This window comes from Jaculus jaculus, chromosome 1 (assembly GCF_020740685.1).
Source record: "Jaculus jaculus isolate mJacJac1 chromosome 1, mJacJac1.mat.Y.cur, whole genome shotgun sequence".
NCBI lineage: Eukaryota > Metazoa > Chordata > Mammalia > Rodentia > Dipodidae > Jaculus > Jaculus jaculus.
Window position 1 is genome coordinate 87,013,446 of NC_059102.1, and position 26,466 is coordinate 87,039,911.

Sequence of the window (26,466 nt, forward strand, 5' to 3'; positions counted from 1 at the left end):
TCCCAAGAGCATGAAGGAGAGAATGGGTTCTAAGCTTAAGAGGGAATTCTTAACCAATCATTGATAGACACCTCCCCCGTTTCCCAGGGAGAGGTATTTGCTGAACTAGAAATACTCAGCTTCCTGTGAGGTGTTCTCTGCACAGGAACTACAGCTGTCTTCTTCCCGTCTGATTTCTTCTCAGGTGGGAGATTGGCAAGTGGAGTGCATGTAGTCTCACCTGTGGTGTTGGCCTGCAGACCAGAGATGTCTTCTGCTCCCACCTACTTTCCAGAGAGATGAATGAAATGGTTATCCTGGCTGATGAGCTGTGTCACCACCCCAAGCCCAGTACGGTGCAAGCTTGCAACCGCTTCAATTGCCCTCCAGCCTGGTACCCTGCACAGTGGCAACCAGTGAGTACTAAGATTGTCCCCTATGGGCACTTCTTTATGCAACAGTGACTTAAGACAAGGGGTACTTTCTCAGAATAGTTTTATCTCATTACGTGAATGTCCAAGGTCGACAATCCTTCCCTTCTTAGTCCTCCTACCTTATTCAAATCTAGATCTTTTAATAAGTGCTATGTTCTTTCTACCTACAACACCTCAGTGGTTTCCAAAAGCACTCCAAACTCTCCATCAGTTAATCTGTGTGTTCCTGATGTCATCACCAAGCAAGGAAAATGATAGGTTTTTCCATAAATTTTTATTTTGAATTTATGCACTTCTAGGTTTTACTATTTAAGTTTCTAAGAAATAAAGGTAATAAGTAATGGTGTTTAAAACATTGTCATTTAGAAATTTTGAGTTAATTTGAGACTTTAAAAAATTTTTTCCTGATCCTATGAATTCTGAAAATCTAAAAACCATTGTTTTAAAGTGTGATTCAGCAAAGTACAGACCACTAGCTAAATTTTAGCCTAGAGAATTTTTGTAAATAAAGTTTTATTGGAACATAGCCACAACCATCTTTTTTACATATTTTCTGTAGCTGCATTTGCACTACAGAATTGTGTGGATGTGACAAAGACCATATGGCTCACAAAACCTAAAATATTTACTATCCTTTTACTAAAAGTTTCTTGATCCTGCACCAAAAATATAACAATAAAACACAACTCCTATATTGTATTATTCCATTAAAATTCATGTGTATGTTTCAAAATTTAAATAACCTTTTGGCATGCCTTTAAAGAACACAGAATGATTTTTAAATTGATTGCATAAAATATCATTTTGCAATTTGTTGCTTGTTAGGACATCAGATATAGCTTTAAAGTGACAACAATGGTAAGCCTGAAATTTGGAAGGGAACTACATCCCTGTTTGAGCCAGTTTTAAACTCTAAAATTGTCCCAGTGTGGTTGATAAATTATACATTCACCCAGCTGAGGAGAAAGGACAGCAGCTTACAACTCTTGTCTTCATGCTGAATGAATAGCTACTGGTTCCTAGAAACCAAAAGTTCTTCATGTTGTTTCTTCCTTCTCCCTGTCCACCTCGGGGCTATGACTTAGCATAGATCTCAAAGAATTAATACTAAGGAGCAAGCAAAACACTAAAGTGAGTTGGTGTTCAGTATCTTCAGTTTCCACATCCACAGATTGAACCAATGTGAACTGGTATTTTAGTCAGCCCCACATTGCTGAGATGAACTTCCAAACAGACAGTTTGTGGGAGGAATGGGATTTATTGTAGGCTTACATGTCTAGGCAGAGGAGACTGACCCCTTTTCATAGATCCAAGCAGAGAGAAACTACCACCAGCCAGCACACACCAAAAGCAACAACCATCAGGGGCCCAAGAGGCTCAAAATCCTCTCTTCACACCTTTGGGCTAGAAATCAGATCCACTCCCAGTGACACCTTAGAGCTAGACTCCAGGATTCACCCCCCCCCCAATTAACACCTCCTCCAGGTAGGCAGCTAGAGGCAAGTTTTATTAAAATGCCTGGGTCTATTGGGGACCACAGCTGGGTACTATTTAATTAATCCTATAAAGGCTGCATGTATACTGAACATGCAGATTTTTTTCTTGTCCTTATTCCCTAAACTAAAATGTAACATCTGTATAGTATTTACATTTTACTTGGTATTATAAGTAATCTAGAGATTATTTAAACCATACAGGAGGATATACATGGGTTATATACAAATACTACATCATTTTGTATACTGGCTTGAGTATCTATAGATTTTGGTCCTGAAATCAAATCTGAGGGCATCATAGAACCAGTTCTTTCCAGATACTGTGAGACAACTATATACCTCAGCTAGAACCAGACATAACTATGAACTCTCTTTAAAATTTTGTATGTATTACATCAAGTTCATAACTCCATGATTCTGTGATGGTTTGTGGAAGTCAAGTGAATACAACATATTTCAAACACGTATGTGCTACTGTTTTACTGAGAAGTATACATTATTGTACCCATAGTTGAAGTTAATTCTCACAGTGATCCAGTGAAAAATATGTCTTATTTATCATCATTTTCGGTTTTAGGAAACTTGAGATCATACAAGTAGTTAATTGAAGAGTTTCTTTGATCTACTTTTTGGAGATCTTTTCCACTCTATCAAGTGCCATCATTGTATAACTGAAAAGGGATGGCATATGTGTACCTTCAGAGACAGTCCTTGTTCTATGAAGAATAGCCTATATGTGGCCTTATTCAAGATCATACCTCTTGAACTAGAGCTGGGGTCTCCTGATTTCTAGTGCATATGCACTGAGCTGCCTCTAATTAGAGAAAATCATTGACCTTAATCACTGACCCATGCCAACCCTAAGTAAGGGTGAGGAATCAGCTCATAGCAGTCACCATTATTGAAACCCCTGTATTGTTAGCTTGTGTTGTCATTACATACAGAGTACCTTGTAGATACAATATTTGGTCTGTGGCAGAATGAATGGGCAGTTACAAAATACCCCCTTTGCCCCCCCCCCCCCGCCCACACACAGATCTGAAATACTGTCTTTGTATCTTACTGATAGCTTCATTTATGGTTCATTTATATGGTTCATTTATCATTATGGGCCAGAATATTACCATCGCAGTGACATTCAGTGAAACACCACCTTCTTGTCAATAGCCACACATGCTACTGAATAATAATCTTGACCCATGGTACTTTGCCAGTTCTCAGTCAACGGACATCCATATATGTGACCTTTTGTATCAACCACCAGCCCCACACCCATCAGCCTTTGTGAAACAGTGAATTCCCAGTCATTTCTACTTCCATTCTCCATCGACTTTGACCTGTGAAGATAGATTTATTTTAAAAGATTTTTCTGTTTTTTCTACTAGCAAGAAGTTTTTGGGAATGGGACAGATTTAGACCCCTTTTCAAATCATTGAACTAATACTAATGACTCTTTGAAGTTCATCCAGTGAGCCAGTGACTATGCTTTAGTAGGATCTTAATATATATTTTTAAAACCTAGTCCATAATAATTATCAAAGATATTTGGACACAACAAGAAATAAAGAATGTATAAACTGAAAGCCACCAGTGTTGTGCCCTCCAGGGGAACCCTTGATAAAGCTTTGGTGCATATGGTTTGTTTCAATGAGAACCTGGCCACTTTTAGGGGATATTTTTCTTCTGTGACTTCCTAGAATCTTCTTTAGTTAAGTTTTATTGGGCACAAGCAGCTGTTATGACTTCTCAGAAGAAAGGCATTATTTTTGCTATATGTATAGTAAACAAGTCAAGCACAAGTTCAGGTGACCCTGGTCTAATGGACTGTGGTCTTAGGATGCCACAAGTCTGGATAACAGCTGTGGACAACCCTTCACCTGGTTAGACTGGAGCTCCCTCACCAGTCTTTGCCTGGACAAGGGAAGTTTGCGTGTTTTTGTGGTCTTCGTGGGCTAGCTGTGATCAACCGGGAATAATGCTGAGGTCTCCATACTCTCAGTACCCAGCCTATAGCCCTTTCTCATATGAAAGAAAAACAGACAGGAGAAACAAATCTTTCCTTTAAAATAAAAGAAAAATAATAGCTAATTTAAGTAGAGAGACTCTGGTTCCAGGCTTACCACTGACCTCACATGTATTTTTTTTCCAGAAAAATATTATATGAATTACCACCTGCTAGACATGAATACCACATCCTTTGTTCTTTGTAGACTATTTGCCTAACAATTTTCATACATAGTGTTCTGGATCAGGGACTCCACATATATCTGTTAAAATTTTTATTTAGAAACAACTAAGAGCAGAAATCTAATTCTAGTTTTTGTTGTTACTATCTTTTATAAAGTAAACTACTTTTTAATGTCTGGGTTTATGGAAATAATTCATTTACTTTTTCTCTTTATCAATTTAGCTTTAATAGTTGTTAACAATGGCTTTTTAGTGCCTATATTGCTCATGCATTAGTCTCCTACATCTTTTCTGATTTATCCTTCTTCCTTATCTTCACCTCTGGCTACAAGCAAGCATTACAAACTTCTCATGGGATCATCTTACCTGCAGAGTCACAGCACCATCACTGAGGGTCACTGGTCTGGATGCCATTAGTGTGAAACATTTGGAACATGAGTGTCTTCTGCTAGGATGATTGCCAGGAACCCTCTGTAGGGAGATAATGAGCCAGCATGTGAAGTCTTGTCAGCTCCTTATGGCCCTGCACATTCACACCCATCCCACTACCTGTGCTATGCATACTTCTGTCCATACTCTCCCTGTGCACTGTACTTTCCTACCACTCTGCCTGTCAGAATGAAGCAGGAACCCTCTCTCCTCTGATAGGACTCTTCTACTGTCCCCCATACTGATGACATGGGGTGCTTAGGGTTAAATCTGCTTACTGAGCAAACACATTCTTTACCTAGTCAGTCATTTTCTCAAGATTCCTCCAGTAGATATTAAGGTCCATGAAGGCCAAGTGAGACTCATAATATACAGTGTACATATGAAAGCATGAAGGATAGTGGGGAAAGATACTTGCTGAGTCTGCTCAGCTCTTTTATTGACATTTGCCATATTTCAGGAGCTGTGTCTTTTCTAAATAAGACAGTCCTGGGGTGTAACAAGCACACTCTAGCACTTGGCATATTCACTTGGTCCCCACTTCCCTGGCATTACTAATACCCATTTAGCAGATGAGCATTCTGAGGCACTGCGGTTGACTTCCAACTTCATGGAGGAGAACTTGTTCTGCTGCTCATGCATGCCCCCTTTTAACCCTCTCCACAACTGCAGGACACAAGGCTCAGGGAGATTGTGCCTGCCCTAACTCAGGTGTCTGGAGAGTGAAGAGGGGCTATAGCTTCAATCTTCATTGTCATCTACTGTGCAATGAAGCTTTTCCCAAGATGTCATTGGTATTTGGTGTGAAGAGTTAAATTGTGAGGAAGTCTAAGAATATAGCCTGAAAATCTACAGTTTATATAAAACTCAGTATTTACTGCCAACCTGGGTATTAGTTTTCTATGGCTTCTGTAGCAAATTACCACAATTTTCATGACTTAAGACAACACAAACTTTTCCTACTATATAGTTCTAGAGTTCAAAGTTAGCCTAAAATCAAGGATTCAGAAGCCTGTGTTCTTTCTGAGTGCTTTGTATCATCCAGCTTCTAGAGGCCACTTGTTTCTTTGTTCAGAGTCCCTCGCTGTATCTTCAACATGAGTCACTCCAGACATTGACTCCATCTTTGCATCCTCTCTGGCTATGACCGTCCTGCATCCCTCCCATGATGCCCACTGTGACTGCAGGAAGCACACATAGGTACACATCTCTCTATCTCAGAATCCTTAACCTGATGGCATCAGCAAATCTCTTTCACTGGGTTAGGTAACATATTCCAGGGACCAGGACACAAATACATTTGGGGTCATTGTTCAGCTTACCACAGTTTTCTCTACTGTGAGCTAAGCACTTAGTCTCTACCAGCACAAGGTGCCTTTATTTGTTTCTATTCTGCAAATCAAATGTAAGGAGGAATAAAGACAAAGGGAAAGTTATGTTGAATGGCTAAGCTGATTGAATTAGCCCACACTAGAGTATAATTTATATTTCCCTATACAGTGAATGTTTTATGCTCGGGATTGCATTCATCCAAGTGTACATACATATTGCACACATCTGTGCAGAGCAAAAAGCAATCACAACCCCATATACACACCACACCCTAGCTTATAACTGTGATTAAGTTGCCATTTCCTCATAAACCTTTTTTTATCAGGGTCACAATTCAAAATGCATATAGTTTAGCTTTGTAAAAAGAGATATGAGAGAGGAGTCTCTATGGTAATATTAGGGAAAAGCAATATTTTAACAACTATAAATGCTTGAGAACTAAAATTTTCATTTTCTAGACTTGCATGTGTACACACACACACACACAATTTTGGTTGGGATAAAGGGCTGAATTCTGTCACATCAGTCATAAGTTTTGTTATATCTCAATCACTAAAATACAAATCTACATAAGTTAGAGGTTGTATTTATTTAAAATGTTATGTCTCATTTTTAATAGTATATTGAAACTGACTTTGATCCTATCTTTAGAAGCAATAAGAAATGTAGCAAAACAGAGATCAAAAGTCAGATTTCTCATATGCATTGCTTTTTTAAAATTCACTAGTAGAAAACTTCCTTGGAATAATCACACTGAATTTTTTTCAGGGGTAGGGTGTCTGTATATCACATTGTAACAGTAGCATTAAACCAAGTACTTCACTATGTAACCCTCATACTTTCAGGGTTAAGAAGGTGAATCCAAGCAGAAAATATTTTTTTATTTTTTTTTAATTTTTTGAGGTAGGGTCTCACTCCAGCTCACGCTGACCTGGAATTCATTCTGTAGTCTCAGGGTAGCCTTGAACTCACAGTGATCCTCCTACCTCTGCCTCCCAAATGCTGGGATTAAAAGTGAGTGCCATCACGCCCAGCTTCAAAAAATAATTTTAATCCACAAAATGATTGGGGTAAAAATTCTGTCCTTGTGTTAACAGATTTCTCTAATGAAATTCCAGCTTTTGCTTTTTTTTTTTTTTTTTTAATTTCTATAAGTCCTAATTCAGTTTGGCTAGATTCAGACCCCTTTGGGATTTCTGAGTGCATCCATTACTGAATTTCCTCAATCCTCAAAGGCCTAGCACCAAGCTTCATTCACTTCTGTCTAGCCCTTTCTGGCACATGTGGCCTTCCTTCATTGATCATTGCTGTATACTGTTAGGACTATCTATCCCACTCCCTACACAGAAGCTGACACCCCATGTGTCCTTCACACCCATATCATGTTAATTCCATCAACTACATCTCTCCCTCAATCTTTCTCCCACAGTCTTGGTCCAAGTCCTCACAATCAGCAACCAAGCCCTTATACACAGATTTGTCTTACATATCTCACCCCCAGTATTTCCCAAGATGGCATCAATAGTTCCTTACTACAAGCTCTCTATGGAGCCTTTAAAATGCTCATGTGCTTAAAATCCAAATAAGCATATTAAATTTAATGTTACCTAAACATTTGACCAAGAAGTCCTTTCTCCATGGCACTAATTAATACCTCACTGGAGGATATTCTTTCTAACTCTTTGGCCTATGCTACAAGAGTTATTTTCTATAAATTGAATCATGTTATTCTTTTCTTTAAATCCCCTACTGATATCCCATCGTTTTAAAGTGGCCATTTGCCCTCTACTCTCATCTGGAATTATAGTCATGAGCCTATGTTCCATCCTTAGGACTGCTCTAAGCTATGTGACCATGACATGGTCCTTGGGTTTGTGTTCACACAGTTAGATGCTACACTCATTCCTGTGTCTATGGCCCCACAACTCACATTGTCTCTTCTTCAGTACTAACCCCAACCTTTCCGTAAAGACATATTTGAGAGGCTGGAGAGAAAGCCTGGAGATTAAGTGTGCTTTCTATGCAAGCATGAAAGTCTGAGAGGGCCTGAAACTGTCTCAGCTTAAAGTTACAGAACTCACATAGACAGCTGGATATGACCATTCATGTCTATAAGTCCAGTCTTGTGGGGAGCAGAGGCCAGAGAATCACTGAGGCTCATGAATGGCAAGCCTCAGAATTGGTAAAAGACTCTGTCATGGGGAAAATATGGTGGACAGATGATGAAGGAGGACACCCAATATTCTTCTGCTATAGCCTCAGGCAAGCACACTGCCTCAGCACATACACATACACACACCACACAGACCACACACACACACACACACACACAGAGAGAGAGAGAGAGAGCAAAAGAGATATAAATGCACCCTCTGTTATATTCACTCTGTGAAACTGACCACATTTTGCAGTAAGTTTTTCTCCCTCATTTGACACACACCCCTGTAGCTTAGTAACCATTTCTATTCATCTTAAATCCCCAACACTTGGCACAGCACCTGGCACTCACCAAATGTTTGGTGAAAGAATGAATAAGTGAGTGAAGAAATGAGTGAAATAAGTAATAAGCGTAAGAAACATAGCATACTATGTTAAGCCTGGAAAGCAATGTCATTTCATGTTGGGCTCAGTAATATGACTTGACGTACCAAGGATATGAACTCAACTCTCAGTAAATTAAACTACAAAAATGAATCATTAAAAATATCAATATAGGCAGAAGTTACTGACATGCTAATCATGGGAAAATCTTTAAAAATGCAGGTCAGTTGAGCCATTATATTTCTGTATAGAACTAGCTTTTAAGTGTTTTCTTTATTGTGTATTTCTTAGCTTTCTTATAAAAACAGTGAACTCACGACCTTGCCATGAATCACGTATGGCAGCTAGTATATGCAATATGAATACCATTTTGTTATTTATTTTTATTGTATATATTTAAAGTAAGAACCCTAAGCAGACTTACCTTTTCATACCAGAACATTATTTTAGTTGATGATGATTCATAAAGTCAAATATTTTAACTTTAATTTTATTAAATTTCTCTGCTGTTATTCCTTGGTAATTTTTTTCTTCTTCTTTATATCCTGCCTCTCACGTAAGGGCCTTCAGCTTCACCAGGTCCTCTCAACACAGTCACAAAACCATCACAGACATTGGAGCCTTTGCTCATTTGATTTTGCACCCTCCATGTTTTTTTGTTTGTTTGTTTGTTTGTTTTTAGGTAGAGTCTCACTTTAGTCCAGGCTGACCTGGAATTCACTATGTAGTCTTAGGGTGGCCTTGAACTCACAGTGATCCTCTTACCTCGCCTCCCGAGTGCTGGGATTAAAGGCATATGCCACCATGCCCAGCTCCTCCACAATTTTTGAACATATATGAAAACATCTCTTCATCCATGTAAACTGACTAGAGAGGTTTTTGGGATTTTGTTGTTGTTGTTGTTGTTTTTGCACAAAGATGACCCAAACATTTAGGAGCTGATCTGTGACAACATCTGAGCAGTTACATGGTTCTCTCTCATACTGGGCTGCCAGAAATTTAGTAGGGCCAAAATCCACTGCTGGAACCTTAAGAAGGAACTTCCTGTTAATGATCAGCATGATATAAGGTGGATCAGCCACAGCTGGATGTGTGGTTTACATCTTTGAAACATCTGTATCTGAGGCTTTCTCATGCATCCACTCATCTGTTCAGGAAGCGTTTATGAAGCGCATGCTCTTTGCCAGACACTGCACTAGGCACTGGGGAATATTCAGATAAGTAATTCCCTTTCCTCAAAAGATTCCTAACCCTGTGTGCATGTAAGGAGGCAAGGAAATAGCAGACATATGGACTATGAGCCCTTAACAGAAGAGATATAGTACCCTCCCCAGTCAGGGTGTGGTGGCGGTGATCGTTCACCAAGGTTCATAAGGTTATAAGAGGCTTAAGGAAGGAGTGTCCTGTGATGTCCTTCCAGGATAGCTTGGAAGTTCTGAGGTGAGCAAAGAGCTGAAGAGCATTTCTCACAGAGTGAACAGCATGACAAAGGCCAGAGCAGAAAAAGCATCTGTGTGCACAGGGAAGGCGAGTTGCCCATTGTAGCTAAAGCTTTACCCTAGTACATGGCAAAGTATCCAAGAATGGGCCAGAAAGCTCAATGGTGTTTGGTATATGAGAACTCTAAATGACTTTGGAGTCTGGGCTTTATCTTCTGGGCATTGAGAATTTCCTATAATCTTTATGTATAGATAAAACAACCAGATTTTTAATTATTTTTTCCTTACAACTGGTTTTTCCTTGTATTGTTGCAGACTTCTACATAGGCTTGGAGGGATTACCTAAGGTCTGACCCTTAAATCAGGTCCTATCTGAAAGTTGGCAGTCAAGCTGTGCTATTTTAACTGAGTGGTAACTTTCTCTATAGGACCATTCTATTAATCTCCATCCTTGAAATGAGACAAATTTATTTATTTTCACCTCCTGTTTAAAAGTTATTTTTTAAAGAAAGTCAATTTACAGTTTTTCTTTATTGCCAAATTTACCAAGAAACTCTAACTGAACAGCTTGAACCTGAAAACTGTTCTTAGTCAATCTCTTATTTATTTTTGGAGCATTTACCCAAACTGAACAAAAGCATGTGCCTCAGAAAATATTTCAAAGAAGAAACAGTTCAGCCATCAAGCACCAAAGTGATCTATAACCCCACGAATCCAACATCAATTAGGAAATACAACTGAGAGTATGTTCTCAAAGCCTGGTGAACTCTGGGGAAATTGACTGAATTATAATAGAATGCTTAAAAGTAGTTTGGTGGGCTGGAGAGATGGCTTAGCAGTTAAGTGCTTGCCTGTGAAGCCTAAGGACCCCAGTTTGAAACTCAATTCCCCAGGACCCCCGTTAGCCAGATGCACAAGGGGACGCACGCATCTGGAGTTTGTTTGCAGCAGCTGGACGCCCTGGCGCACCCATTCTCTCTTTCTGCCTCTGTCTGGTGCTCTCAAATAAATAAATAAACAAACAAAATTTTTAAAAACATATTTAAAAAGTAGCTTGGCATCATTTTGGATACAGGTGATGTAGTAGATGTTTCAGGTTGTTGGGAGGAACTTTAAGAAACCAGGCACAGTTTATAGGAGAAATGGAATTTATTTGAAGTTTACAGATGCAGGGGAAGTTCCATAATGGCAGAAGAAGCTGGCCCCCTTCCACAGGTTCATGCAGAGAGAGAAAAGCAACTACCATCAATACCATAAGCAAGCGCACTCCAGGAATCCCAGGCACAGCTCAAGCAGTCTCCATGTCTTAGTCTGGAATTCAGTTCCATCCTCAGTAACGAACACCTTAGGGCTGGAGCTGCCGACCCACCCCAGCGGCACTTCCTTCAGTCATCCCACCCTGCCTATATGCACATCTCAGCAGTGTCTTCTGAGACTGTGTGCACATCATTACCCACTCCATGTAGCTGAACTCCAAGAAGCTTCAATAAAACTCCTGAATACATTGAGAGACATCCATTCAATCTACCACAGGGAATATGGTTTCATTAAATAGTCATTACTTTTCTTATGGAAAAATTCACTGTATTTTCAACAGTGTAAATATATACAGATCATATCCAAACATCACATAACTTCAGAACCCATTATGAAATATCATTGTACTGTTAACCTCATACACTGATCACCAGCTTACAGGGAGATAACTAAATCATGAATTTTTGAAAAAGAAATGTATAGGGACTGGAGAAATAGCTAAGTCAATAATGTGCTTACCACACAAGCATGAGGACCTGAGTTCAGATGAGTTCAGATTACCACCACCTATGGAAAAGCCAAGCATGGCAGAATACACTAGAAAAAGAGAGACATGCAGATTCCTAGGGCTTCCTATCCAGCTATTTTAGCTAAATCAGTAATGGCCATCAGGTTCAATCAGAGACCAAAACCCAGAGAGAGAGTGATAACCTAAATTAATAAAATTAGAGTTGAAAGGTGGACTGTTAAAACAGATACTAATGAATTCAGAAAAGCATTAGGACATGCCTTAAAAACATGTAGACTACTACATTGGAAAACTTGAAAGAAATGAATCAATTCATAGATGTATATGACCTGCTCAAATTAAGCCAAGATGACATAAATCATTTAAATAGATCTATAACAAACAGCAAGACTGAAGCTGTAATAAAGGATCTCCCAACTGAAAAAGCCCAGGCCCAGATGTATTCACTGCTGAATTCTAATAGATCTTCAAAGAAGAGCTAACAGCAATGCTTCTCAAACTATTTCATAAAATGAGAAAGGAAGGAAACTACTAAACCCCTTTTATGAAGCCAGCATTATTCTGTTAACCAAAACCTGATAAAGACACAAACCAAAAACATTATGGAATAGGGGGCTGGGGAGATGACTCAGTGGTTAAGAGTACTCGCTGTGCAAGCATGAGGGCTGACAGGGTCTGAGATCACCAAGTTCAATTCCCCAACACCCGTATAAACAGCTGGGTGTGGCCACACAGCCCTATAACCCTAGTCCTATAGGATAAGGACAAGGACCAAAGAATTACTTCTTGTTGACATGTGGACCAAAACAGTTAAAAAAAAAAAAAGAAAGAAAGAAAGAAAACCACCCTGGGTTAAAAGATACTCAGTCTCAAGAAGAAAACAGGTTGATGATCAAAAAGAAGACACCTAACATTCCCCTCTGTTCTCTTCAACCATGCGTACAGGGCACATGCATCTGCACAAACATGTGCATACACTACAAACACACACACCACACTGCACTACACATACCCTACATACACATAACTTTCTGAATAGGAATCTGGCCACCCAGGAAACAAGGACAACAATTAAGGAGACCACATGAAATTATAAAGCTGCATAGCAAAGCAAACAGTTAGTCAAGTGAAAAGATGCCTACAGGATGGGAGAAAATCTTTTCCAGCTATCCATCAGAGATGTAACATATAGCATATACAATGAACTTAAAAAACAAGCTAAGCAATATCAAAACAAATAGCCCAGTCAAATTGGGACAAAGAACTAAACAGAGTTCTCAATAGAAGAAACGTGAATGGCCAACAAGGATCTTTTGAAGTGTTCGACATCTTTATCCATCAGCAAAGTAAAAAATGAAAACTACTTTGAAACACCACGTCACTCCAATCAGAATGGCTATAATCTAGAAAGCAAATGCTGGTGGGGATGTGGGAAAATGGGAACTCGCTGTTGGGGGTAGTATATTATGGAAATCAGTGTGAGTTTTCTCAAAAAGTTAAAAGTAGGGCTGGAGAGATGGCTTAGCAGTTAAGTGCTTGCCTGTGAAGCCTAAGGACCCCGGCTCGAGGCTCGGTTCCCCAGGCCCACGTTAGCCAGATGTACAAGGGGGCTCACGTGTCTGGAGTTCGTTTGCAAAGGCTGGAAGCCCTGGCGCACCCATTCTCTCTCTCTCCCTCTATCTGTCTCTCTCTCTGTGTCTGTCACTCTCAAATAAATAAATAAATAATTTTTTTAAAAAGTTAAAAGTAGAACTAGCATAGGAGCTAGTTTCTATCACTCCTGGGCATATTTCCAAAGGACTGTGCACACTGCCACAGAAAGACTTGTTCAACAGTATATATTGCTGCACTCTTAGCAAGCTAGGAAATGGAATCAACCTAGATGCCTATCAACTGAGGAAGGATAATGACGATAATGTGGGACATGCATACAATGAACTCCAATTCATCCATAATGAAAAGTGAAGTTATGAAATTTGATGGAAGGTGGATGGAAATTTACTACGTGAGATGACCTGTGTACAGAAAGACACACACTACATGTTCTCTCTCATATGTGGATCCTAGTTTAGAATCTCTCTCCCGCTCTCCCTCTCTCTCCCTCTCTCTCTCTCTCTCTCTCTCTCTCTCTCTCTCTCTCTCTCTGTATGTGTGTGAGTGCAAGAGTGTATAGATGCCAGGAAACTAGGGAAGAGCTCCTTAGAGGAGGAAAGCTTCAAGGAAGAAGGGTAGGGAAGGTAGCAAATGATAAGTGATATGAAAGTCAAAGGGAGAATGCTAGGGGTAGGAAGGTGAAACCAGAGAAAGGGAGCAGTAGCCACTGCAGAAGGTAGTATATCCCTTTCCATGCTCTTCCACCCATTCCTACTTGAGTTGGAGTCTCTTATTCATCTTGAAGCCTCCTGGTTTATTTTTCTTTCTTCCTTCCTTTCTTCCTTTGTTTCCCCCCACCCTTGTTTGTTGTTGTTGTTGTTGTTGTTGTTGTTGTTGTTTTTGCTAGTCTTAACAATTCTCCCATCTGATCCCCAAGGGACTGAGGTTAGAGACATGCAAGGCCATACCAAGCTGTTTATGTGGTCCTAGGAATGAAACTCCAGGGGTGTCTCAGGTCTCCTCAGACCCTCATGCTTGCATGTGCTTAACCTCTAAGGCATTTCTCTCCAATCCACATAGAGTTTTTAAATAAATAGATAAAAAAATGATGAGGACTGTGCCAAATAGGCATAAGGCCCTGTGTTTAATCTCCATCATCACCAAATAAATTTAATTAATTAATTTATGAATGTAATATAAACTGGTTTGTCTAATGCAGTTTGGACTGGGGATAGTCTGTCTGTGCAGCTGAGACTGGAATAGAACTTGAACTGAAAGGCTCATGCAGATGTCAGAGTGGAGTGGTACAGGTAGAGACAAGATCAAACACAAAGACTTGAGGGAGGAACAAGCTTTGCACATCTGAAGAACAAGCTAGAACAATGCAGCTGGGAGGTACAGGGAAAGAAAAGAGACTGCAGAGGCACACATCATTCCTCTTATTCACTGTTAACCCTTCATATAGACAGAATCATGCATGGAGTGTGATGGATATGATTGGTACTTAATAACTTTATGTGCAATGAAGTTGAAAGGATTTGAGTCAGATGATCTTTAAGTTCCATCATGGAAGCAACCAGAACATGAAGGGCTGTGAAGAGCAAGGTTCAAGGGCTGTGGGTTTTCACTGCCAGGGGAAGCCCTTGGAGGATTTTAAGCATGGGAATTGTATAATCTGATTTATGCTTTTAAAACACTCTGGCTACTGTGTTGATAATAGACTACAGGGGAGCAAGACAGTTTTCTGGATTCTTTCCACTGCTCCTCTCCATGCACTCTCTCCCCTTCGTCCTCAGTGCCCAGGAGGTTGGCTTGTATAACCTGTTTCAATAGCTCCCTTGCCTGTTTTCTGGCTATTCTCAACCAGGAGTTTCCAGGAGCCGTCAGAGGGAGGGAATAGCTCTTTCCAAGTGCGCCATCTACATCCTGTTAGGCCCTGACTGATAAAAACCTGAAACTCAGTATCTTAGTTCCATAGGGACTAAGCTCTTGACTGTTCACAGAATATCATAGACTAATTAGCTTACAATCAGTAGAAATTTCTTTCTTATAGTTCTATAGGTTGGGAAAACCAAAATCAGGATGCCTGAAGATTTAATGTCTGGTGAGTTCCTTTCCCTAGCCCATTGTTAGCTGCTTCTAGCTATGTCCCCACATAGTGGAAAAAACAAGGCAGCTCTTCAGGTTGCATTCATGATGGCCTCTCTCTCATAACCTAACCATCTCCTAAAAAGCCCTCCATATCTCTTGAGAGCTTTTACTTCATTACTGAGGATGGAGCCCAGGGCCTTGATCATGTAAAGCACATGTGCTACCACTGAGCAACATCCCCGTCACTAATGTAATTATCTTAGGAGTTAGGGTTTCAATAGATGAATATTGGGGGACTATAGTGGTGGGAAACCGGTTAATAAAGATTGTAGTAGTCCAAGCAGATGATGGCATCCTGACCTATTATTTTACAGGGGTGTCTTATTTGTTTTATAGGTAAATATGATAGCATTTGCTCACCAAATGGAATTTATGGGAGGGGTGTTAAAAATAAGGAGCCTCAAAGGTAATCCTTAAGTTTTAACTCTAGATATGGTACCATTAGATGACTGGAAAGATAGAGGAGGAGGTTGAGGTGAGTCTTGGAAGGACAGCATCAGAAATTTGGTTTGGGGCATGTTAAAGTCAGAGTTCCTGACTGCATTTTAATTTGATTAGGCATAGTTGAAAAGTCAGAGCCTAGGATTAAAATTTTTGACTTGTCACCATAACCCTTCTTCTTTTAGACAATTGTGAATTCTAAAAAATGCATTAAATTCATGGAAAAATTTTAATACTTCACAGAATGGAAATTATTGTGGAGAATACAGTCCCTCTGTTTGGCATACCCTTAAAAGTCAGTGGTCCACATGGTCGTTGTCTAATTATAAAAGAATTCTGAAGAAAAACTGAACACTAAAACATTATAACTAATGTGATTATAGCATTACTGGTTGGTTAGAAAGGAAAATTTGATAGAAATAAGAAAAGACTGAACCTAAGAAATCATGCAAAACACTATAAAACTAAATTTTAAAAACCTTATTTATCCATATAACTAAGATGCATTCTAAGTAAATGGAATTCTTAGCCACTAATTCAAATTTGCCCTAAGTACCAACATAATTCAGTGCCACAACTATTTGTTGAAGTCTTACTTTTCCAGAAGGCACTGTTATTCAGTGTGCATACAAATTAGTGCAAGTGAAGCACTTCAATATTTCATTGAATTACATATAAATGAGAGCTGAAATATTTCTTTTTCTAATAAATGACAATTCGGGGGAGAGGGGTAGTCACTGAGATGAGTCACAAAGAAGCCAAAGTTCTAGGGTTGGGGTGTCAATCAGTGACAGAACACATGCCTTGAAGGTCCAAGGTCCTAGTTTGAATCCAAGTATGAGACAAGCAAAATCTGAGGCCATAGATTTTTCTCTTAGTCAAAGCCAAAAGAGCCTAGAAAGGCCTCTGGAAGAAGCTCTTTGGATCTTTGACAAGTGGCAAATGCTCTACAGACCACCATATGCAATCAAGCCCACCACACTGCCTACAAGGTTATGTTCAAATATAGCCTGTCAATTCAGAAAAGAAAGGGCTTAGGTAGAGTAATTTTCTAGGGTCATCACAATATGAATCAAGTATTTTAGAATGCTAGTCCCTAACCCAGATGCTAAGCCAACTCCTGCCAGTCAGGGATGGTCACAGGGTAGAGGTTAAGACTTGCCCTCCACTGAGGAAAAAGTAGGAGTCCTCATTGTCACAGGCCTGTAGCACTTGGCATGAAATAGTAATAAGAGTTACTTTATGTGGGTTCTGTGAGCAGAGAGGAGTCATGACCACTCCACAACAGTAGCTCAATGTATGCTTGTTCTCCAGCAATGTCGAGGGCACAATGTGCAGTAAGAACATGGTGAATATTGACCCATGCCAGCTCTGTATAGCCTTGATTGGGTAACTTCCTCTCTTCATGCCTTAGCTCTTTATCAGTCACAAGACGATAAGGTGTATTTAGTAGGGAATTTTTCAACTGTGAGTAATTGATCTTAACCATAATGATGAAAATACATATTTTTCTATGGGACTCAATAAGATTAATTTCATTTTAAAATTTTGAATATAAAATAAAAGATTGTTCACCATTGATCTGGACCATTTGGAAAGCTCTAGGAATAAATTCCTATCTAAACAAAGTTAATAGCTTATCTAATGTCATCCTGTATTACTGACCTCAAGCTATTTACAGTGCAAATGGCGTATGTGTGGGTAAGGTATAAACTTCCCCAGGTCCTAACAGAGGCCTCACTAGGTACCATATTTTCCGTTCATGATTATTTTATTTTCATCAGTAATATTAGAGAGGTGTTAAGTTGACATGATCTTCATGGCTCTGGAGCACAACAGAACTATCTGGAAGAGAACAACCTCAGAAGTTATGTTTAAACAAACTAAAATAAGTAACTAGAAATTAGAATGCCCCTTCAGGTTTCCAATTTGACAGTCTGAAGAAGGACCTGGACATCAGCACTTTTTAAAAGCACTTCGGGGGGTAACAGTAACCTGCATCCAGGGTGGAGACTTTCACTTGGATTCCCCTCAGATTCTCCATTTCTGTAATCTCTATTCAAGAATTCAGATCAGACACACAGAGTACAGTGTTGAAGACACATAAGGTGTACTACGAAGTAACACAAAGCATTCTTTTTTAAAATATTTTTTTAATATTTTATTTATTTATTTGAGAGCAACAGACACAGAGAGAAAGACAGATAGAGGGAGAGAGAGAGAATGGGCATGCCAGGGCTTCCAGCCTCTGCAAACAAACTCCAGACACGTGCGCCCCCTTGTGCATCTGGCTAATGTGGGACCTGGGGAACTGAGCCTTGAACCGGGGTCCTTAGGCTTCACAGGCAAGCGCTTAGCCACTAAGCCATCTCTCCAGCCCCACAAAGCATTCTTAAGAGTGAGAGTGGAGGGCTGGAGAGATGGCTTAGCGGTTAAGACACTTGCCTGTGAGGCCCGTGGCCCCATGTTTGACTCTTTAGATGCCACGTAAGCCAGACACACAAAGGTGAGGCAAGTCCAAGGTCGCACATGCCCACTTGGTGGCTCAAATGTCTGGAGTTCGATTGTAATGGCTGAGGCCCTGGCATGCCAATTCTCTCTTCCTAAAAAATATTTTTTAAAAAAGAGTAAGAGTGGAAAATAGCCAAAGGGTCCACAACAGAAGAAAACACACTTGAGGTTAGAGAGAAAAATAGCCAGAGAGAGCAGTCTTCACTGCTAGGTAGACTTTTTACTAGCTTTTAAGTTTCTGGAACACATGGGGAGGGAAGGAACATGTTTCTGTCCAGGTGATTGACAGGTCCATTTGTATTGACCATTATAGGAGAAGGCAATGGTATCTCCTTGGTCCGTATCAGAAAGTCTCCTACTAGAAGAAGCTTATTAGGTTTAGAGCTCTTGGAACCAGATTTAGATAGATATCCATTAAGGACTTTCCAGGAAGTTCAGAATATCACATCTCTTCCCAGGGACAAAGAAACAACTTAGCTCCCAGTCCTCTGACTGTTAACTATAGAGTCCTACAGTTCCAGTCCTTGGTTCTACAAGCTGTTGTTGGTTGCCGGAGAGATTCAGCCCCAATGTTCTCTAATCTTGCTTATATCTAACAAGCTACATAATAAGACCACTGAGAAGGAGGATGATATCTGAGTTGTAGGAGCCATTCCTTCAGGACCAACTTGCAGACTTTTAAACCCAGACTTAATTTTTCAAAAAATGCAGGGCTAGCAAGTGAAAGACTTGAGACTGTTTATAAAAAAAATCAGAGACTTCTGGTCAAGATGGCGACCACCTAGCTGCACTCCAGATACCAGGGAAAGAAAGATAGATACAGATCCTAAGGAGAGAGCTGCCCCAACATACCTCAAAAGGGGCCCAACTGAAACTAAGGACAATTGGCGAAACAAGCAAGGGTGATGTTTTTCTGTGAACCGGATACCAGCACAAAGGGGAAGGAGACCAACGCAGAGAAAAACCAACTCCTACCAAATCAGAGAGCCAGAGCCTCAGAGGCCCCCAACACCTCAGCACTGAAGCAGACCAAAAATGAACCCAACATGGCTCAGGGAAATTTTGCAGAAGAGGAGGCGGAAAGAATGTCAGAGTCACATGTTGGGTCATGATTTGCAGAGACATTTATCATACCAATAACTGGGGGCTAACTCCACAATGCACGACCCATTTACATCAACAAGGAGGGTCCAATGGGAGGGGGTAGATCATAGATGAGCCTAAACAATGGTACCAAACTGCCTGTATTTGCTGAAAAGAAAACTAATAAATTAAATTTAAAAAAAAAATCAAAGAGAGCTAGAGAGATTGCTCAGTGGTTAAAGGTGCTTGCTTGCAAAGCCTGCTGGCCCAAGTTTTATTCCCCAGTACCTACCTAAAGCCAAACACAAAAAGTGGCACACATGTCTGGAGTTTGTTTGCAGCAGCAAGAGAATCTGGTGCACCTCTATGCATGCACACACATAAGCAAATAAATTAAAATGTTAAAAAATTAATAAGTAAGGGGGTAGAGAAATGGTTCAGTGGTTAAGGCACTTGCCTGCAAAGCCTAAGGACCTGGGTACAGTTCTCCAGTACCCACACAAAGCCAGATACATAAGGTGGTACATGTGTCTGGAGTTCATTCACAATAGCTAGAGGCTCTGGCATGCCCATTTTCTCAATCTGCCTCTTTCTCATTCACTCCTCTCTCAAATAAATAAATATAGCCGGGCGTAGAGGCACACGCCTTTAATCCCAACACTCGGGAGGCAGAGGTAGGAGGATCACCATGAGTTCAAGGCCACCCTGAGACTACATAGTGAATTCCAGGTCAGCTTGGGCTAGAGTGAGACCCTATCTCAAAAAAAATAAATAAAATATTTTAAATATTTTATTTTTATTTATTTGCTTATTTATTTATTTGGCAGAGAAAGAGGGGGATAGAGAGAGAAAATGGGTGTGCCAGGGCCTCCAACCACTGCAAACGAATTGCAGACACTTATGCATCTTGCTAATGTGGGTCCTGGGGAATACAATCCTTTGGTTTTGCAGGCAAACACCTTAAATGAAAAGCCATCCCTCCAACCCTAAAATATTTTAAAAAATAAGTAAATCAGAAAGTGTCCATAAACATTCATGGTTCAACTGCCCTAGCACGGTGTAGTCATGGATTTGTATGTTAACTCAGATTTCTATCTGACTGACAGTAATAGAAACCCAAAAACAGTGGCTTCAAGAAGCAGACAGTAAACACAAGCAGCAGGTTTTAACATCAGAAACAAGGCCTCTTCTACCTCTGTCTAACATAGTCCAGCATGGAAGCAACAGTTTCTGGCATCATGCGTCCATTCCAGCCAGCAAGGAGGAGAGAGGGTGGGGAAAGATGATGAACTCTCATTGTGGAAGCGTCCATAAAATTTCACATACCTGTCTGACTATATCCCACCAGAAAGCAGTTAGTCAAATGGGCCTGTCTACCTTCAAGGTAGTTTGACAAATATGGCCTATGCTGAAAAGCCATGTGCCAAGCTAAAAACAGAGGATTCTTGAAAGGAAAGGGACAAATACTTGGAAAGGGCCAACAGTCTGTGCCTTGGGGACCTCACTCCCCCTCTCAAGCATCCGGATTAAAACTATTAAGTTCCATGTAAACAAAGTGTTTCATTGCGGTCCCTCTGAAAACCACTGACATGAAGCTATTTTTCTTGCAACCCAAATTTCAGCACCTCTGAATCCCAGTGCCCTGTGGAATCACCAAGCCAGCAAGAAAAGTATTCCAAAGGAGGTCTTTAGAAAGCCAGCTCCTAAATCTCTCACTGCCTGGTGCGGTGGGCTCCCACATAGAGGGAGGGCTGTCCTCTCACCCATTCATTTCCCCAGGCTGATTCTGATGTCAAAACTCACTCTTGCTTGTTCTGGAAGCAGCACAGATTATTTTCACTAAGTCGTAAATAAGTTGAACACTTTGAAACTGACTTTGAAAACCAATTTTCTCAAATAGCTACAAATCATAGTTCAGTAACAAGTTCCTAAGGATTCCCTGAATTCCTGGATGGTCACATTAAATACCTGAGATTATAAGTGGAGCGTTATATAGATTTTTACTACAAAATTGATTGCAAAGAGAGGAAACAAAAATCTCTGGACTTGACTCCTTGTTTGTGTTTTTTTTTTTAATGTTTATACTCTAAGGTGAAAGTTAGTGGCCAGCCTCCTTTGCTCTGCTGAGTCTCTTTCTTCCCTTTCCAGTGTTCCAAAACCTGTGGAGGAGGGGCTCAGAAACGGGACATTCTTTGCAAGCAACGTATGGCTGATGGCAGCTTCCTGGAGCTTCCAGAGATCTTCTGCTCAGCCTCCAAACCAGCCTCCCAACAAGCCTGCAAGAAAGATGACTGCCCCAGCGAGTGGCTTCTCTCAGACTGGACAGAGGTGAGTATGCTTCCCAGCAGGGGAGAGAATGAAAAGAGAGATGAGTGGAACTAGAACCACAAACACTTGCATAGGAAAGACAAGCAGAGAATAGTTCTCCAAACAATGTAAAACAATTTTTTGTAACTATTCTACCACAGTATGTAACTACCTTTTAACTAGGCTGCAGGGACCTGCGTTACACAGGCAGCCCTGACCAAACAACCAAAAATCAGAAGCTTGGGCCTGTAAATCGGCTTCCCTGGAACAAGCCCAGAACACTGGGTTCTTCACCCATCTCCACCCAGCCCCCTCCTCTGACCTCTCTGCATCCTTTCCTCCCAGATGTTTCCAGTCTCTTCTGGGGAAGGGCAAAGACTCTCTAGTTCTTTTCCAAGTTACAGGACAATAAAGGATGTGATTTATTGGGAAAAGAAGGCCAAGGAAATCCTGCCTCTTTACTGTTAGTTTCCTGGCTCTAAAACTTCAACAACTTCCCAGCAAGAGAACTTGATTTCCCCTGTTGCTTTACGCCTGGGGAAGTGATGGCTCAGCATTCACAGCTTCTGACTACAGACTCCTAACTCACACCTCCACCTGATCCATTTTCCTAAATAACTCCTGTTGGAGCACAAACATGAATTAATTCATTTACACATAGCTTCAAAGCTTCAACTCAATGATTTTCAGCCCACAGTATTTCTCTGAGTTGCCCCTGACTCCCCAGTTCCATAGACCTGTGTGTCTGCCATAGCGACATCTTAAAATTATTGCCTTACAAGCAAATTGAGCCAAGAACAGGATCACTAGATCTGAAGTGAAAAATCTCTGTCAAAACCAGATTCCAGACCTTCCCTTTCTTGCTCATAAGCCTTCAAATTGGGCTTCCTGGCCCTGTAGTCATTTTGTATAATACTAGAGTCATCGTTTGACGTGTCTACTCATTGACAAGTATCACAGAGGTGCTTACTTCCAGAGGAGACAACTGCCTATGGAAGTTAAAATGCCTGCCCTTTCATGTGGGTTCTTGAAATCTTGCACATGCCCCCCCCTCTGTCTGTCTCTCTCTCTCTCTCTCTCTCTCTCTATATATATATATATATATGTGTGTGTGTGTGTGTGTGTGTGTGTGTGTGTGTGTGTGTGTGTGTGTATATATATATATATATATATATATATATATATTTTCATCAGGATGTTTAGAGTCTGTCTGATGGCACCTGCTAAGGCCATTGCAACTGAGAGGGAACCTACATTTCCAAAAGGTTTGTAATGTGGCAGTAAAAATTACCTCTTGGAGTATCTCACCCCATATGTCCCAGAACAGAAAGAAAAATCAATATTTTTTACCTTTTAGAAACAATTTGGTTTCAGTAGAACAAAGATTAAAAGGGTAAAGAATGAACATGAATAATCTAAGCATGTGTATGGACATGTTAGGTGATAATTTTTCCATGGGACTATTGATTGGAGTATGGAATTAAACATTAAAAAATAATAAGAAGGCTGGAGAGATGGCTTAGCGGTTAAGTGCTTGCCTATGAAGCCTAAGGACCCCGGTTCGAGGCTCAGTTCCCCAGGTCCCACATTAGCCAGATGCACAAGGGGGCGCACGCGTCTGGAGTTCATTTGCAGAGGCTGGAAGCCCTGGCGCGCCCATTCTCTCTCTCTCCCTCTATCTGTCTTTCTCTCTGTGTCTGTTGCTCTCAAATAAATAAATAAAAATTTTTAAAAAAATAAGAAATATCTGCACAGAAAAGAGCCAAGTGGCTCTAGATAAAAACCTCCCAATAGAGCGTGATAAGGAGCTTGTTCTCCAAAGTCTGTCAAATGATAGTCTACCCTGAACAGAATACACTATTATTGTCTCTCCATCTTTCTGGACCTTGTGGCCTTTGGAAATACAACATTCAAAAAAGTGATTTTTCTGCCTGCAGATTTGATATAGGGACCTTTGTGGCTTAGGCACCAAGGGAAGGAGACTACTGAACTGGGTTGCATTAAGTAAACAGAGCCTTTAAAATACAAACATCAATAAATACTCAAATACAAACATCCCTGTTGTCAAATCCTGATTGTAAAATTAACTGACTACAGAACATGGGGCTCATTACTTAACCGTTCAAGACCATAGTTAACTTCTATGCAAGATGGAGATAGTGTCCACTATGGAGGCAGAGGCTTAAATGATAGCATGCATATAAAGAAGCTTGTGGGGCTGGAGAGATGGCTTAGCGGTTAAGCGCTTGCCTGTGAAGCCTAAGGACCCCAGTTCGAGGCTCAATTCCCCAGGACCCACGTTAGCCAGATGCACAAGGGGGCACACGCGTCTGGAGTTCGTTTGCAGTGGGCCCTAGCGTGCTCATTCTCTTTCTCTTTCCCTTTCTCTCTCTCTCTCTCTCCATATATATATATATATATATATATATATATATATATACATATATATATATATGTATGTATGTATGTATGTATGTATGTATGTATGTATCTGCCTCTTTCTCTCTGTCTGCTGCTCTCAAATAAATAAATAAAAGTAAACAAAAAAAAAATTAAAAAAAAAAAAGAAGCTTGTGTCTAAAGTTACCCTTCACTGTAGAGGGGTTTCCTTCCTTCCAGCCTCACTGTCAACACAAAGAAGAAGGCAGAACACCCCTGCTGTGAATGGGTAGGTGCAGAGCCACCCAGTTCCCATTCAGGTCTTTCTACTCTTCCACAGGGTGAGAAAGTCACATTTAGAGTTAGCTCTTATCTAAAGGGTCTAATTAGATTCTGAGCACTATGAGTTGATGAATGGAGACTCCAGACATTGAAGAGAAGCTGAGAATGGTAGCACATAATCACCCAAGCACTTCGGGTTATGCTCACACTGGCACCATGAAAAAAAAAAAAAACAACAACCCACTAGCGAGTCCTATATCCCACAGCCCCTTGTGTGACTCCTTTTGGAGAAAGGAGGACCTGGTTCATCTGTGACTGTGCAGAATCCCCCAGAGACAGAATTAGGTCACCAATTTAGACATTTCGCATAAAATCTTTCACACATTCTGTTCTAAGAATTAGACCTTTCTAAAGGTGATCCTTCTTTCTTTAAAGAAGGGGAGGGGGTGTTCTTTAAAAGAATCCCTTCAACATGGAGGTAGGAGGATTACAGTGAGTGTGAGGCCAGCCTGAAAGTACATAGTGAATTCCAGGTCAGCCTGGGTTAGAGCGAGACCCTACCCTGAAGGCGGGGGGAAGGAACCCCTTCAATCTCCTGAACAAGTTAACTTGCAACTATTTTTAACTCATAATTTTTAGGGAAATTTCCCCATGATCCCCAAAATAAAAGAGATGAAACTGTAGTCAATTTTAAAACTGGACAGAGCTCAAAAGATATTATAAAGTAATTTCTTTTTAAATTAAAGTCTCAAGACTTTAATCCAATGAAATGTTACCTGGAAGTCAAAAATCTGAAACATACCAAGTGAGAGTCATTTGGGCTGAGGTGGGAGCATGAGATCTGCAGTGGCAGGTGAGCCCATCACCTGAGAAGCAGCTTCTGGGCCTCTCTTTTTCTGCATGGTCACTTAGTGCAGCTTGCAGAGCCCTGCTCTGGCTTAGTTCTTCTAATACAGAGATGTAGACGCTGAAGCTGCAGAAGGTACGAGGCTTTGCTGTAGTCACGGCCTGACCTTCTGAACTGCCGTCTGGATATCTGTCAGCTTCTCCAATGGGCAGAGATAAACGGGCCATGCTTATTTTTGAAATTTTATCTATTTACTTATTTAAGAGAGGGGACAGATAGAGAGAGGGAGAGAGAGAGAGAGAATGGGTGGAGCAGGGCCTCTAGCCTCTGCAAACTAACTCCAGATGCATGTTCCACCTTGTACATCTGGTTTTACTTGGGAACTGGGGATTGAACCTGGGTCCTTTGGCTTTATTGGCAAGTGCCTCAACTGTTAAGCCATCTCTCCAGCCCTTGACCATACTTTGAAAGCTGTCAGGCCCTTGCCCCATCTCACCTGATCCCTGCATTTGGTACTGCCACCGACAGTAAAAGGAATGACAGGTGGACTCTCGAATCCACATTCAGCAGGCAGCAAAAGCAGGGGTGAGCTCTCTCAACCTGTGCTTATCTTTTACATCTTTTTTCTGGCTTAAAAATTATTAATTATGCATAATAACTGCCTTCATGATGATATTTTCATACATGTATAAAATATACGTTGATAATAGTCACCCTCCATTGCCATCTCTTGCCCCTTTCCATTCCTACTGTTCCCCTCCTCTTCTCATCTAGTCCCTTTTCTACTCTCATGTCTTTTTCTCTTTTGTATCTTGTTTGTTTTGGGGTAGCATCTGTCATCGCTTATCCCAGAGAATAGTGTCATTTCAATGTACTAGCATGCAAAGCTTGAAAATATAAGATCATTTTCTGTTACTTTTACTGTCATGTTTCCAGTTACCATGGCACACTGCCATGACCCCAGTTCAGGCCTTCATCACCACAAGCCAGGACGGTGTGCTCCTCCACTGACGTTCTGCCTCCCATTCCTCCCACACACTCCTGCCAGATGCACCTTCGCAAACACCTCTTTCATCATATTGCTCCCCTCTTCAATGGTTTCCCATTGCCCTGTGGATCAATTCCAGACCTTCTGTCTGAAAATGAATGACCTCCAAAGTCTGGCCCCAACTACCTGTCAAGCTCCCGATTGCTTTCACCTCAGCCCCTCTGTGCAGTGAGACCGGTTCAGTTCTGCCCCAGGCCTGCC

The 26,466-nt window shown here is 40.7% G+C and overlaps 1 protein-coding gene across 2 annotated transcripts in view; it reads left to right on the plus strand.

The window, feature by feature from the left end:
* The window catches only part of Adamtsl1 (ADAMTS like 1), a 403,127-nt gene that overhangs the window by 266,050 nt on the left and 110,611 nt on the right, over positions 1–26,466 (plus strand). For both annotated transcript variants that reach the window (XM_045150329.1, XM_004658427.2), the window contains exons 16-17: positions 185–395; positions 21,551–21,730. In XM_045150329.1, the coding sequence (XP_045006264.1) occupies positions 185–395; positions 21,551–21,730 (391 nt within the window). The remainder of the gene's footprint in view (positions 1–184; positions 396–21,550; positions 21,731–26,466) is intronic.